This window comes from Contarinia nasturtii, unplaced genomic scaffold (assembly GCF_009176525.2).
Source record: "Contarinia nasturtii isolate CC-2019 unplaced genomic scaffold, AAFC_CNas_1.1 Cnas_scaffold_1699, whole genome shotgun sequence".
Taxonomy (NCBI): Eukaryota; Metazoa; Arthropoda; class Insecta; order Diptera; family Cecidomyiidae; genus Contarinia; species Contarinia nasturtii.
Window position 1 is genome coordinate 1,982,708 of NW_022199032.1, and position 16,561 is coordinate 1,999,268.

At 31.7% G+C, this 16,561-nt stretch overlaps 1 protein-coding gene across 2 annotated transcripts in view; it reads right to left on the bottom strand.

The window, feature by feature from the left end:
• Nucleotides 1-8,725: 8,725 nt before the first annotated feature.
• The window catches only part of LOC116346806 (limbic system-associated membrane protein), a 323,959-nt gene continuing 316,123 nt past the window's right edge, over nt 8,726-16,561 (bottom strand). The window contains exons 11-14 of one of the 2 annotated variants that reach the window (XM_031777027.1): nt 15,727-16,023; nt 15,535-15,593; nt 14,263-14,304; nt 8,726-13,601 (exon numbers count right to left, since the gene is read on the bottom strand). In XM_031777027.1, coding sequence (XP_031632887.1) covers nt 13,483-13,601; nt 14,263-14,304; nt 15,535-15,593; nt 15,727-16,023 — 517 coding nt within the window. In that variant the 3' untranslated portion in view covers nt 8,726-13,482. The remainder of the gene's footprint in view (nt 13,602-14,262; nt 14,305-15,534; nt 15,594-15,726; nt 16,024-16,561) is intronic. The other variant, XM_031777028.1, reaches the window with a different exon arrangement.

Genomic DNA, 16,561 nt, shown 5'->3' on the forward strand with positions numbered 1-16,561 from the left:
TGTATCATACTCAACTGCTTTACACATTTAAAGTTGCAAGTTATTTATATAGTTTCCATTGAATACAATTTTGTTTTGATAAAGTACTTGTAGTATCTGGTTTCAGCCGTAAAATCTAACCTACATGTTAAAGTTATTCGGCCTTGTCTGGCCTTGGCGGTTTAAAATTATAAAATAAATAAAAACGACAACTTCATATCACAGAATAATAGTATGACACATGAATGCACGAGACTAGGGGGTAGACACCTATGAATCCAGTGTGAATTATTTGATTTCTATGAAATCTTTAATTCTTGCGATTTCGGTGATTTCTCGATTCCAAACCTCAATATTGGACATAAAATACACTTATATACAAAGCTAATTTCACTGTGGTAGTGTGCGCCTATAGTAGAAGTCGCACACATAGTGTGTGTGCGGTACAATATACACAACATTTGACAGAAATCAAAGAAATCACAAAAATTGAATTCTGTGATTTCTGTGATTTTAATGATTTTTGTGATTTCTGTGAGTTTTGATTCCACGTGTCTACCCCCTAGGCACGAGAATGAATGTGATACTTTATACATTCAGAAGAGTCAAACATCTCATACAATTGAATAGAAGAAAGAAACTTTTTTTGAAATAAAACTCATTTCATCTTGATAAAATTGGCTTTTTTGCTCTATAATTTTAGTGTTCATCATTTCCCGATTGCATTTGAGTGGAGTAAGCCGCTAAGTGTATAATAACTAGTGTTCGATATGGTAAATGTTATAAATAGAAGTTTCAATTCAATTCCCCCGCATTCATATCCGCAATACAGTATACACAATACGAGTACATGGTACAATGAACTCGATAAAATGCACAAATAAACAAAAATCCAAACAACCCATATATGTATGGCATTGTATTTATCTCATTGCATTTTAGCGTTTATTTTTTATTTTATTTTTATTGCAAAATAGATTTTGCATATGAAGGTCTGAAAAAGTGTGCAACCATCACCTTGGACAGTTATAATTTTGTCGAAAAAAGTGGTTTATGTTATCAATGTCAGTCTTTCAGTCTTTCATTCAGTATACATTGCGGTAATACCTGCAGATGAATTTGAGCTATTTTTATGTTTACCGTCCATTTCCTTATTCAGTTCAGGCAGTTAACGCCAGGTGCTAAAATGGAGCGATAACAAATAAAAATAAAATATGTTTGCTTTTAAGAACAGTGTTGGTTTGAAGTAGGCTTGGCCATTTTTGCTCATGTTTGAGAAAGTATTTTTCCGAGGCCGTAAATTCGATTTTTCGTTGCCATAATTTTTTTTTTCGTTCACAAACGTTGATTAAAACGTACAAAATGTGGATTTATTCAATTTCTTTAATACTTTTGGACGTTTGACAATATTTGGGTGAGGTAAAAAAAGATTATACAAGCAAATATTTGTGAGGATAAACCTTTATGATGATGCACTTCCTCAAACATGATCAAAAATGGCCAAGCCTGATTCGAAAAATTGTCTAAAAGAAATGCGTCGCGTGGAATGAATTCATTTTCTAATTTCAGACTCGAAGCTTGCCCAATTTCAATGCCATAATTTGACATTTTTGAGGATTTGCACTTCGAAATTTCAAATTATGGATGCAGACACATTACAGACACACACATTATTTTCAAATTATTGTAACAGTGTTGCTCGCTCGTTGACGTAAATGCGTATATTTTGTGTTTATGCATTGTGTGTTTTTGTTTGTTCCAAATTCGTCACTGAAACAGTACATTTTTAAATGTGAAAAGTACGTTCATTCTATCATAGCGTCCGCATTAGATTCATATTGGCGAGTCTATTAATAGCCAAATTAATAATTTGTTTTCAATATTTCCTGTTTTTCTGAATTTCAAAAAAAGTTTTTAAATTGATAGATGACACCTCTTTTGAATTTTGTTTGACACAAGAAAAGTTACGGATTTCAAAGCTTGAGCCAAAACTACAGAATTTAATTATCTAGAATTGTGCAATTCGTGAAAATATGCTTATAATGTATTCATTAGAAAGACTGGAAACTGCAGTTAGTACTAAAATTGAATGAAAATAAATTAACAATGATGCTATAAATTGTTCATCTAAAAGAACTCTCTGAATAAATGAACAAAAGTTGTTTGACATTTACACGTTTCAACCTTCAACCCTTTACATTTATTCAAGAGAAATCATTTGAACGTGGCCGCTGAACACTGTGTGTGTTGTAACGGCTAAGTTTTTTTTAATTCAGTAAGTGCAGCCAATATAAGCTCACTTTAATCAACGGAATAATGAAAAATTTCATTGAGTATTGAAAAGTTTTGAACAAGAAATGTTCGATCTTTAAGCGGTATTGAAAGAATTATCTCTCCTCTTATTTACTGCGTTAATTCGTGGGAACTATTCTACTTATCTATTCACAATGATTAAACTCAGCTGAGCTGGCCATTCCGATTCGCGGAACGTATTTATCGTTCATTGAACGTAAAGTAAAAAACTCAATACTCCGGTATACATTTCAAGCACATGATGCATATACTACCGTATCTCTGTATTAATACTATAAATTTACCTGAGAACTTGTTTTCATTAACATTGAATTTGAATCGGAAGAAAATCAAGACAAAAAGCACTCGGGGTGGTATCCATTTTGTCTTATGAAGCGGTAATTAATTTATACCATTTCTATTTATTGCTTTTCGAAGTTATTTTCCGAATTTTAATGAAAATAAAAAGTCGAATCTGTCTTAGCTAACATTCAACTTTTAATCTATTCATTCTATAATGAACAAAATATATTGTTCAATTCGGTGCGCTACCAATGATTTTCGATGCGTACGTGGTAAGGGCCTTTTTTCGGTGTGCAAGACACTCGGGAAAAAAAGGAACACACACACATAAACATACATCGCCAAAATATCTGTTGTACATAGGAAACACGGTAAATTTTTCATTTAGCTTTTGTTGTGTTTATATTCAATCAAGCTTTTAACAATACGAACTAGTTCACCGAGATACGCACACGAAACTGGTACTTTTACTCATACCGCCAGCTCAAAACCGAATTGGTGCACACGTTTGCGTCAAAGAGCGGAAAGAAAAACGCATTTTAAATGTTTAAAAAAAATATTCGGCTTGATACCGTCAGTGAGTGAATTAATTATGTTTAATTTATGGCAGCACACCTTGCTTAGAAAGTTTGTTTTTTATTCGTTTTGCGTTTGAAATATTTTGTCGCTCTTCGTATGGCCATCTATATGCTACAAATGTACATTTATTTTATATTCGCGGGTAAAATTTCGTAAACCCTTTAAGCTTTTTGGTTCGGATTTTATTCGTTGGAAATAATTTATTTGTTTTTGCACGAAAAATTACGGAATTTTTTTTTTACGCGCCACATCATTAAGGAAAGCACGAAAAAAAGCGAAGAAACATATATAGCGAAAGTATTTACCCAAAAGTTTCTATTCAGCGGGGTTTTTTCGTTGATGATTTTGTTTACGTGTTCATTTTCGAGAGTCTATTGACTTTTGAAGGACTAAAAGAAAACATAAAAAGCGCACAGTTTGAGAGGTGATACCGAAAAAGTTTTGACACGGCTAAACAAGCGAGAACCGCCATTTCGTCAGATATTTACATTTCTATGAAAATACTTTGCATCAATATTTTTCTACAAACGCATAGACTCTGTTGAGCGTGAATTGAGTCACAATTGGGATTTACGATGAATTCTTCAAATTAGCAAGAATCTGTGCCACAGATTCTGTGGTCACATCTAAAGATAAAGTGGTGAACACTTGGAAGCAGAATCTTTTCGTGCTTTCATTCAATGCTATCAAACATATTTATTGTATTAAAATATTGATGTGAAGTATTTTTCACAACATTTTTCAATTCTGCCTTTCGTTTTGTGCCTCTTCCAACATACGACACAACTTGTGTGTGCGACAAGTCCAGCAGCGGATATTTATCCAGCATAATCATACGTCTGCACTCTTCTGTAATCGTGATCTCGGTAGTGTCAAGTCATTTTATTGAACAAATTTATGCCAGTGTAGAATTCAATGCGTTCTCATAAATCGAAAACTTTTCGTATTTGTTTCCACTTATGTTCAGACATTTTCCAATTAACTATTCTTCTCTGTGTTTGATAATAAACGCCATAAACTTTATAAATATAACGACATTATCCTGAATTCAATCTTTCTTCATTCTTTCCATCACATCATTCCACAATGAAGTTTAATTGAAGAGCAATTTGCAAAATAAATTCATGCGTTTATTACGTCAAACATTTTTCGGCGAATAGCAGAGCTTTCTTTTCACTGGTCAATGAAAATGTTTTTAAAGCAAAAATAATGCATATTAGGCTGATTCAAAAGAAGTATATTTGTAAAAAATACAAATACAAAATGAAAATCCGGTGGAATTCGGCTGAACAATCCGAACAACGAACGAATAATCCGAACATTTGATTTTGACGTTTCTTTCGTAGGTGTTCGTGGACAGCTCTGTTTTGAACTAGTATAATAAATAAATTGTCCACTGAAGAGCCTGAGACTGTGATCATCAAAATTGATATAATTTCCATCAAACACACGAGATATTGCGTTGTCCTGCTGGTAATCCATTTTACGTTTCAATTTAAAATGTCGTTGAAATGGTAGCGTTTGTTATACAATACAAAGCCGCAAAAATTGTTTGATTTTATTTTCTCAATGTGATCGTAACCTGATGAATGAAAATAAACGATTGATAAATTGATTTCAGAATGTTATGAATTGTTGTGAATATGAAAACCGTAGCCAATCCGGTAATAGCAAAAACAATCGTATCTATTTATTAGACATTTACCTACTGTGCGAAATGAGTGCAAGATGAAAATGTAAAATGTTCAATAAAGTTTGGAATTTCACATCAAAATTAACACAGACACCATGTCCTTATACACCATGACAAATTTGAAATCAAACAATGAGACAAAAAATGCAGCAGTGACAATCCCAAAACCAAAAATACTCATAGGAGAGTATTTACGGCGGACAAACACAAGCCAAACCGATGACCAATATTTTATATTTATCGGCCCATCAATCTATTGTCTATTTGTAAACCAAGTGAATTCATCTGTTCTGTGTAAAATGAGCAATTCAGATTCAACTAACAAAAAACTTTCTGATCATTTAAAAACATACAATGATTTTTGGATAGAATAGATCCGTAAGATCTCCGCAAGATCCGGATCCAAGCGTGCGTACGTAGCCGCGTGATATATACATTCCTTACTCCGTAATGCTATGGCATGCGAATCAAAGAAGGGGAAATAAGAATAACGAATTTGCGTGCGTATTATATATGTATGCATCATGCGGCAGCGTACGCACGCTTGGATCTGGATCTTGCGGAGATCTTACGCATCTATCCTATCTAAAAATCATTGTATTTTTAAAAAAGATCAAGTTTGGCTATACCTCCCATAAAAATTTTACGGAAAATTGCATTTTTCGACTTGCAACGATTTGTGCTCGTCAATCAGATGAGCCAGCACAACTCGCAACAAGCCTAATTTGTATCAAATGAAAGATGGAAAAACGTCATATTATGTTCGCAACTATATAAAATATAGTAATATTTAAATATATTATATATTACTATCGCAAAAATATTGCACATGGCTTAAGTACATAACACGTGTTTCGCGAATCAGCTTATATTAATTCGCTTTTATTCATTATGGTTTCGTTTGAAATATTGAATCGTGTAAATGGTTTTTCGTGGAAATTTTACGAAATTATTAAAAAATATATAAAAAACGGCTTTATTCTGCACTTATAATGTGGCAAAAGTGTAACATGCAGAATCAATATAAAAACACATATTGAGATTGAAATTTAAAAAGTATCGAGAACATGATTCAATATTCAACAATACACTGCCATACAATGTACTTGGAAGTAATGCTTGATGTATAAACAAGTGGAATTGAAAAAATATTTCTAACGCACAGCATATCTTCTGACCAGGAGTCCGAAGGGTCGGATCCGGGTGGTGAAAGAAGATCGGACTGTGAAATTACTCCTTTAAAAATTGAGAAAAAATTTCATCAATTCAAAAGTGAAGATCTTATTTTAGTTTTTCAATTTAATTTGGTGGCAGAATGTCTTCCGATTTGCTAGAGCTTTTGGCGAAGAGAAAAATCTTTCGATTTGCTAAGGATTTTCGAGCCAAATTCTCTATTGTTTTTGCAGATTGGGCTTAGGAATCCGAAAAAAATAGGTTTTAATCTGGTAGCTGATACCTTGCTTGAGTTGTGCGTGCTACAAACAAACCGAAAACGATTTTAAAGCTTAATGATACATCAAGCAATCGAGTTTTGACTTGTTGATGATGGCTTGTGAATATTTCAATCGTTTGACGTAAATTTCGGTCAAAACCAATTCGGCCACATTAAAATCGTTCGGTGAAATGAATCTGTACATCTACTCTGTGTATCTATATGTGCAATTTCATTCTGGATGATGCGCTTAATTGAATTTATTTTTGATGTGGCGAAACACATTGGCATTTGTTTGTGACAACAAAAGGCCAATCCATTGTACTTTTTTTCTACTTGCCCCTTTCTCGAGGTTATTTCGCATGGAAATATTTATTTTTCATTCATTTTATTCGTTGATATATTCGGGCATCAATAGCATACCAATGGCATATTTTATTCAAGCGATTAATAACTTATTTTCCGAATTGATATGAGATTTCGATGTGTATGGCTTTGTGTTTTCTCGTTCGCCAATATTTGCACATATGTGAAGACTTTGTTGAGTTATTTGAATGACAGAAATTGCATTGACCATGGCTCAATAATGTATATGGTTTTATCGAAAATGAAAACCTTTTTTAAATCATGCATATTTTAACATCCCGAAAAAAAATGGATTGTTTGAAAAGCGCATTAAAAATGTTGTTCATTCACCTGTATTCGTGAACAGTAAATTTTGGCTTAAATTAAATAACTTTCGAATAAGCTTTTCAGTTATATGGCAAGCTCTGAGCATGAATCGCCAAATTCTCTTCATTAGAGGAGGAATGTTAAGGAGGGAGGAATGGAGAGGTGGAACTATCGAATACACTTATGGCAAATAAAAATGTTATAAAAATCTCTTCGTTCGCCACGTCAACTCTTCATCTCCTCTAAGTACCAGTGTATAAGGTATCTTGAAACTAAATTTCTCAATTAGCCAGCACAGCAAAGTGCATTTGACACTGATTTTCATTGCACTTAATAGAATGAATTTATTTCATGCTTACCTTTCGGCAGTAGCTTTCTCTCTCCATCTACCACTCAATAATGTACACGACTATACTTGCCAGCTTTCGGCTAAAATTTAATTGCAATAAACTCCGAAAGAGGAGACTTACCATAGCAAATAGCATCAGCGCTTGTACGGGGTACTCTGTAATTGTATTTTTTTTTTTTTGCTTCATCTCTATTCTATGAGTTCAATGTCTAAAGCAAATCAATAAGTTTGAAAACTTCATTTACCGGTTACATTCGTGAATGAGGCTAATACAAGCTTATCCTCACATTTTATTTAATAAATTAAAAAAGGACGAATGCATTATAAAAAATATCATAATAATGACCAAATATTAAATTTTACCATTCAGTATGTGTATGTGTATGTGTATGACGTTCGAGTATATAGACAAGAGAACAAATAGTCTGCTTTGCTTTCACATCATGCGAGACATTTTTGCGGTATTATTATTATGTTTCAGTTTTTTTTTTGTTCTATTCATATTTTCCGTGAAGCGAATTTTTTTTAAATATTTTTCTCGTGCTGTAATCTTCGTTCTATATGAAACGTAATATAAATGCTAATGAGAGTTTTTCTTTAGCAACATACAAAAAGACTGAAAAGCCAAGTAAGTTGCTTACTATCTCTATCTCGTGTGCTCCTGTTTTCCATTTCTCTTACACTTTGGCGCCGTTAGTTTGCTCTCGCTCATGCTCGCATTTGGTGATCTGCACGTTGTGCTGCAGTGGAAGAATAAAGCAAGCAAGCAGAAAAAAAGAGAGAATAATAACGACTAAAGTCATGAACGTTGATGAAAAAGAAGATGAAATTCATCGAATTTATTCCATTGGCATGGTTCCGCTGGGCAAAGTATCATTTAAACTTTTACCGTTTTCATTCGATGTCTTCTTCTTTTCAGTGTTTCTTTTTTTACTTTTCACTCTGTTCTGTGTGCTCTCCTTCATCATATTTTTTCAACTTATTTCCTTGTATTTTTCTCTCTTCATTTTTTTTTTATAAATGAAAACATATGTCGCTATTGTCATTGCTCATAGTTGACCCACTGATTTTCAACGATGCAGTGGAGAGTTTTTCGTTTGCATTATTGAATATTTAAAGAAACAAAGAAGGCGAAAAAAAAAGAATGTTGCGCTTGGTCATAAAAAGCAAATCCTATTAGTAAATGTTGCTCAATGCTCATAGAACAAATTTCATACACTTGATTTGCCTTTATGCGCACATTTTTGTGTGTTTTCGAAAGAGCGAAAGGAAGAGAGAGAGCATCGCATTGCTTTGACCCTTATCATTGAGGTCCGTTTGAAAGCTGCTCCGAAAACATAATTCTCAACTATTTCATTTACAACCAGGATCCGGAATTATAATAAAAAATTGAAATGAAGAGGAAAAAAATGAAAAAAACGGCAAATTATTTTACTTCTCGTTAAAATATATTTGGGTCTCATCAAATATGAACTTACATTTATAGTTGTATATAATTTTTATATGGTTTTTTGTTGTTGCTGTTACTGTTGTTGTTCAATGTTCATGTTCTTTACACAATTCTGTCATATTACATTTTAACATTTCATCGGATTTCTATTGAATCTTTATATTTCCGGTTGATTTTGTTTCATCATTTTAATGTTAAATTGTTTTCTTTTATTTTTTTTTGTCTGTTTCATAATATTAATTATCGTTATGGTAATAATATCCAAGCAGTACATAAATACATTAAAAATAAAGCATTAAATGGTTTAAACGTGTATGTGTGTGTGTGTTTTTTTGCTTTTAAATTTTTTTTTTTTTTTTGGTATTCTTACGGTACTTCGATTAAACGAATTTTCAAATGTGAGAAGTTAAAGATTGTCGGCTATCGAAATAATGCCAAATTTGAAAATTCCATGGCCATTAATTTGCTTTACAATTAATTCAATTACATGTTGCTGTTATTTTCAATGGTTTACTCTCTGTTTTTTTTTGTTGTTGTTGAAATTGTGTGTTTTCATTTAATCGCTAAATACATATATTGGCGCTATTGTACCATCTTTTCTGCTCATGTTTTTGCTACATTTTCTCTCTTTATTTTAGTTGGACAATTCGCGCAAATTTCACTATATTATGTATCATATTATATTATTTTTTTAGTTTAATTTATTCTTTTATTCATAGAAATGTAAATTAGTGCACATAAATGAGCTACATTTTGTACGATTATCACTAGAAAAAATGTCGCTGATTTGAATGTAGTTTATTTTAAAGAAAATTAAATGAAAAATACAAAAATTGGAGAGATAAGTTTTTGTGCAAAATCTAACAAATTTTTCAAATGAAGTAGTCAGATTACCGACCCAACTATGTCACGAAAAATGCTGCTTCTTGAAATCAACATATTTTTTTCTCTTCTCCTCAATGTCGATTTGTTTACGAAACTTTTAGTTTTTGCGTACAAAATAAAACTGACATTTTGTGCTAAATTATTATAAGTTCATACGATCAGAATAACAATTTGTTCAATGTTTTTTTTTCTTTATTTCATTTTTGTTGTTGATGTTGGTTTTCAATCGATGCTCGATCTTGCAATGTTTTTGTTGTTGTGGTTGCTACGTTTTTTTTTAAATTCATATTATATCGTATGATGAACCATTTTTCGTGCGTCAATCATCCCATTTCTATTTCATCATTGTAAACGGTCTTTCCAATGCACAAATCAATTTTTCCATCGATTTGAATTGTGTTAACAACCATCATGACTTAAATACCACTTGAACTAATTTTGTCGACTTTTTTTTTCGATCCCAATGCTGTCTTACTTGAAAATGGTGCCTCATAAAAACATCATTTGGTACTACATTGTTATTGATGCGGATAAAAAGAAATCGATAATCATGTAAATGTTGCTTTCTTTTGCTAATTGTGTGACAGTAATAATATTGCATAGAAAGAAATGTTGTTGTTGTTGTTATTTTAGTAAAATATTTGGATGGCAGTGTCGATTAAGATATTACTTTAAATGGCAGGAGAGAAAATAAATGGCATTTTTGTCGTCTGACATTTGTATGGTCTGTGGTTGTGTGAATTTTTCATACGTAAAAACTGTCGCTTCAGTGTAAGTTCTCAAGTTTTCTATTTTTTTGTTAATTGTAACTTAATAATGAGTTGAATACGCTTGTATTTCGACAAATGAAAAAAAAAAAAAAAAAACGGCGAAAATCTTTGCGTTCCATCATGAAAACTTTCTGAATACACAATCTTAAAAGATTGGAAAAGTTGCGCGTGGATACAATCTTTTCGAATTACATTCCATAGTTGATGAATGATTCACATTTTTAAAAGATTCGCCAAAGAACTTCTTTTTTTCTTCAATTGTTCGATGAAAACGTAAACTATATTAAATGGGAAACGGAGACCAACAAAAACAACGACGTATATATGTTGAAATGGCTTTTTGAAAATGTCATGATCATTATTACTTCGGTGCTTTGGAAAGAATAGAATTTTAGAATCGATTGCTAATTTTATACATTGCACAGGCGCCATTCAGTTTATTTGTTAGTACAACGCCTATAATAGTTAGTATATCGGTCCATTCGGTTTGTTCAATTCAAAATGTAAAGTTTGCACTTTTTTTTTTTCATTTAATTACCATTGCATCGTGTGTTAGATTTTTCCTTAAATTGTTAAGGGGTGTCTTGTTGTATATTTGTTGTTTGCATTAAATTTATTATGAATAAACACATACGCGATTATACATTTATTTGATTGTAAGTGAGATAACATTTAAAATATATTTGGTTTTCAAAAATGCTCTATAATATCATTTGAGTTTAGACTATGTTACGTTTTTTTTCGCGCTCGTTTTTTCTCATCATTCTTTTATCGTTTAAATTCATTCGTTTTTTTTTTTTTGTTTTTCTTATAAATGATCGATTGGATTTATGTTTGCATGCAATATCTGTGTTCAAATGGAAAGTTCAAGAGAATTTTTTTGTGATTTTTTTTTGTTTGGTTTTGCATAATGACTGTTGGTGATTTATAAAAAAGAACTAGAGTGGTTGTGGTTGTATTTCATCTTAATCGTTAACATATATCAGTGAAAATGAATGGATTATGTCAAATCACGCTGTTAAATGGTAAAGAATAGAATATGTGTCAGAATTTGCATTTCATCTAATCCAGTTCGGGGTTTTTTTTTATTCAAAGAAATGGTTAAACTCATATCGATCGAGGTAAAAACTTGTTTTTTTTAAAAATCTAAACATATTTTTTTTAGTTGGTGCATAATAATACATGAATGTTACACACATCCGACATCTATCTTTTCGCCTGATTTCAATATAATCATATTAAGCTCTATGATGGTTTTCGGTTATAATATAGCTTGGAAACACTAACACGAATAATAAACATAGAGACATTTGTTCATTTTTTCAATGAAATGTGACTTTGACCAAACCGATGAACGTAATTCGGAAATTGCCATTTGATTTTCGATTTGTCCCAGGTGGTGTGCGGAAATGGGGGGGGGCGATATTTGTTGATGAATGAATGCGTATGTGTGTATTTGATGTACGATTTTAAATTTTAATAAATGTATACATATCTATTATGTTTAGCAATAAATCGTACACATATTACATGCTAATCTTTTTTCATTATCATTGTGTTGCAGCCTATTGGGGAAACATTTAATGAATATTTAAATGAAACGATTTCCATAAAGAGAATACGGAAAGTGGACACAATGAAATGTCGCGTTTTTCTCCGTCTTGTTTTTTTTTGCATTTTCTTCATTTCGACATTGATTCAATTAAATGTTTTTTTGTTTGTTTTTTTTCTGTATTGATTGAAAGTGTTCCTGTCCGATTGACGGCAGCTCTATGAAGATTAAAATGAGCGGTGCAAATATATTTTGGTTTTGTTAAGTGTTTGATTTAAACATTGGTTGTAAATTCAATGAACTGATTGGATCGTTCGTTTCTCTAATCTTATAACGATTCACATCATATTTATTAATATTAAACCGACAATAGACGGCGACGACCATTCGGCCATCGACCGGCAATAATATACTTAAGGAAATTTAAGAACATATTTATTTGTTTGTTTTGTTGTTTGTTGAGACATTACGTTCATTCATGGTATTTTAAATAGAAATAAATAACTCTTAAGAGCATGTATACACGGTGTTTGTGAGTGTGTTCAAGGACACGAAGGGATTGTTTTTTTCTTTCTTGCATTAAAATCATTCGACGTAACTAATCGTTTTATTTTTTTTTTATTTTCATCATCTTTTTAGCTAAATATTATGCTTAAGCAATTTTCAATTATTTTTTTTTTATTTGAATTATAAGTGAAGATTGAATCAATTCATTGAAGGTAACTGATTTGTGGATATCATATACGTTTAAGATTTTTGTATGCTTTTGTATGGGATACGGTGAAAAATGAATTCATCTTGAAAATCGATTTAGATTGAGTAAATAATATATATGTATATTTATAAATGGTTTGGTGCTTTCATCTCATTTCACAAATTAATTTGGCTCAAGTGAATTTTACGAAGGAATTATTTTTTTTTGCTGTTTGTTGTTGTGGTTGTTGTTGAATGATTGAATGCATTATATTATTTACATAAAAAATTGGAAATATATCCTATTTCTTATTCATGTTTAATCTGGAGGTGCCGGTGAGTTATAAGTTCCCTTCAACTATTTCCGTGAAATATATGAAATAAATGTTCCTCTTTTGCAATCATATATATGTTCCATTACTTCCTACTTGTTCATTTCAATGTTCTTTAATTCTAATTAATCCTTACATGTATATCCACTTAGATTAAATCCATTTTTAATTACTAACGATCAGCTTACAATATCTCCTTAATAATACAACGTGTGTGTGTGTGTCTGTGTGATTGTGTATGTGAGTACTGAAGTTTTTTTGTAAATGATTTTTTTTGTTTGTCTCTTTCGGTTTTGTATGTCTGTATGTGTAGCTGTGTGACGATTTTTTTTTTGCTCCTCATTTCCTGCTACATTTTCTTGATTATTTATTTCATTTTTTCTTTAGTTTATTTCACCTTTGTCTCAAACGTATAAAAAAACTGAATTCATAGTGAACGTGTTTCACGTGTGCTTGATTTTATTTGTTGTTGTTGTTGTGTGTGCTTTCATAAGTATTTACTTATACGAAAATTTTTAATATAAACATAGCTATGGGTAAAATGAGTGGTACAGTATTTGTGTTGATCGATTGTGAATTAGTACCATAGTACGTGACGGCAATTCCTCGCAAATCATTATCTGAAAAATATAAAATACGAATTGATAGACATGATAATAATGGTATTTGTTTTAAAATATGGAAAATAATAGCAAAACATCAAATATTCAACGGTGGTTATTATTATTTTTGAGAAAATTATTCATCATTCGGTAGTCAAAGCATAATTCTTCTTCAGAAATACGTAGATATATGCCTATTTTTTTACCTTTCATTTCATTCATACTGATTGAATGGATAGATGCAAAATAAAATGTGAAATCATAACATGCAAAATAAAATGAGATGCATCAGAAATGTTCGAACAATAATTTCATCGTGTTGTCATTTTAATGCTAAATGGCGATATGTGTTCGAACAAAAATCAAGAAAATTAACGAATTCACAAAAGTCAAGAACGAAATTTAAACATGCGTTTCCATTCGTGTTGATTTTGTACATTTTGATGGAATGTGAAAAAGAATTCATATACTAAACAATTGAAAATTTAGATAGATGTGCTTTTCACACCGAATCATACACACCAGAGTCTAATGAATAACTTATTTTTGAAAGCCCAGCAAATTCAATGTAACTCAAATGAATGTGAACATGCTCTTTTTTTTTCTCTACAGATAACTCTACTTCTTTCACACGGCACACCCATATGCGAAAATGGACGCGCTTAAAACTAAAACTAACCTGACTGAGGATTCTGGAAGAAACTGATATCAGAAAAGCCATCTGCAAGACAATGCAAGCAAATTATGTGTAAAGTTAGTACAATTTAAAATGATATTGATGAGGAATTCATGAATGATATTAAACGAAACGAAACAATATAAAAAATCAAATTAATGCAAAACTCTATATGATTTTCGCTTCAACAAAATTCTATGGAAGGTAGGAGTCTATTGTGTCTGTTAAGATGAGGTGCATTAACTCATACTAGGTGTGGCTATGAATAAAACCAAAAAAAATATGGTGATATAATGTCACTGATGTTACAGCATGGATGTTTAGTACATTCAAATCATACATCTAATACATTTTCTGCTCTCTTTTTTTTCGTTTTCATTTTGAGTTCTGTATTACTTTTGACGTATTTAGGCCGATGATATTATCATATTGATTATACAAAGATGAAAATCAATTCGCATAAAATAAACTATCATTCGATCGACGTTCCACTAGACATATAATACACTAAACCAAAACCTAGGTCAATCGAGAATGAAAACAGCTTAGTTCGATGTTTGACTCTTAAAATATGTCTACGAAACGCACCAGACCAATAAACATAATTCTGGGCGAGCAACGGAAAAAGATCAAACCTCACAATGCCATTCATAAATTATAAATCTTTTGTCGAACGAAAGTTCGAAAAACACGACAGCAAAAACAATCACGAAAATTTGCTGAAGAAGAAATAAAAACTACGAAAAAATCAACGAATGGAAAAATCGAAAAGAAAATTGATGGGAATGAGAGTTAAGGGGCAGTCATGTTGAAAATAAAACGGCGACACAATCGAAATTGTTTCACATTTGTCACAATATCCTATTATGATTTGAAGCCATTGTTAAGTAACGGGTATTGACTGCCTAGACAAAGGGAGTTTTTGATGATAGCGGTATGCAGTTCTATTAACCGTGATTTTTATTGCTACTTTAATTCCGTTGACGGACTCGTTTAATATAGTCAATCGATTTTCCTTCAAGTGACGATGGGCTAACTTGAAAATGGACAAGTTCAATCGAAGTCAAATCGCCGATGACCTTACAATTACTTCATCTTCTTCTTTATAAATTTATTGGATGAAATGTCTAACAATTCGTGGATTAACATATACACTAATGCTTTTACAGACATCAATACATACAAATAACGCATGTTACAAATCAAAATGTACAACACAACAAAAACTCAACGAACCAATTGGAACAACAATGTTCGATTATCTACGACACTTACCGTTCATCGTTGTACTAAATGTGAAGCTTTCCGACATATCGCTCCAGCCATAACGATTCCTGTATAAAAGAAACGAAAAACAATAGATTTTATATTAAATGTATACATAAACAAACGCCGTTTGCAATTTTAATATGAAATTGAAATGGATGAAAGTAAGTTGAAAAAAAAAGTAAGAAGAAAAAATCGTACCGTGATTGTACGCGAGCCTCGTATTGTTGGTCTTGATCCAAATTCTTTATCAAGTAGCTCATGCCTTGTGTATAATGATGAGATAGTGGTACCGATGGTAATACAACATCACGCCATTCAGTTCCACTTCGTGACCAGTGCATATTATAATTGCGATGCGGTAGATTGCTGTGATGTTGCAATGGTTGTTGCTGATCTATGCTGTTATCAATATCATGTCCTTGTGGTAACCTTCGGTAAAACAATTTGAACTCATCGATGGGCGTGTGCGAATCAACTGTCCAGGAGATGTTGTATCTAGAGAAATGAATAAACACGAACCAAAATATATATATATATATAGAAACACAATCGAATGAAAATGACATTGAAACGAGAGCGTCATTGTAATGTGCCGATGATGGTGGCCGATTTAAACATTCAAACCATCAACTAAATAAATTAGAAATGCCAATGTGAAGAAAAGAGAGAACGCAACAGCAGTACACACAAACATCCACATTTTTCTTTTGAATGAAAGCGAAACGAAACGCATTTTACTAGTGTATAATTGGTAACCCTCATAAAAGTCACTATTTCAAAATTTATTTGTTTGTATACATATACGTATTTGTTTGGGCCTATACTCGTTTTTCGCCAAAACGAAGCTGTTGTATGTGTCTAACGAATAAATTTGGTGCTGCTGCTGATAGTGAAACGGAGAAGAAGAAGAAAAAAAAATCACATTAAGTGAAGCAGTTTTTGTGTACGTACACTTACACATTCCTCTATCTCTTCGCACATATTGAAAAAGATCGTCGAAAATGTTTGTAATAAAATTCGTGAAGAAGCCATA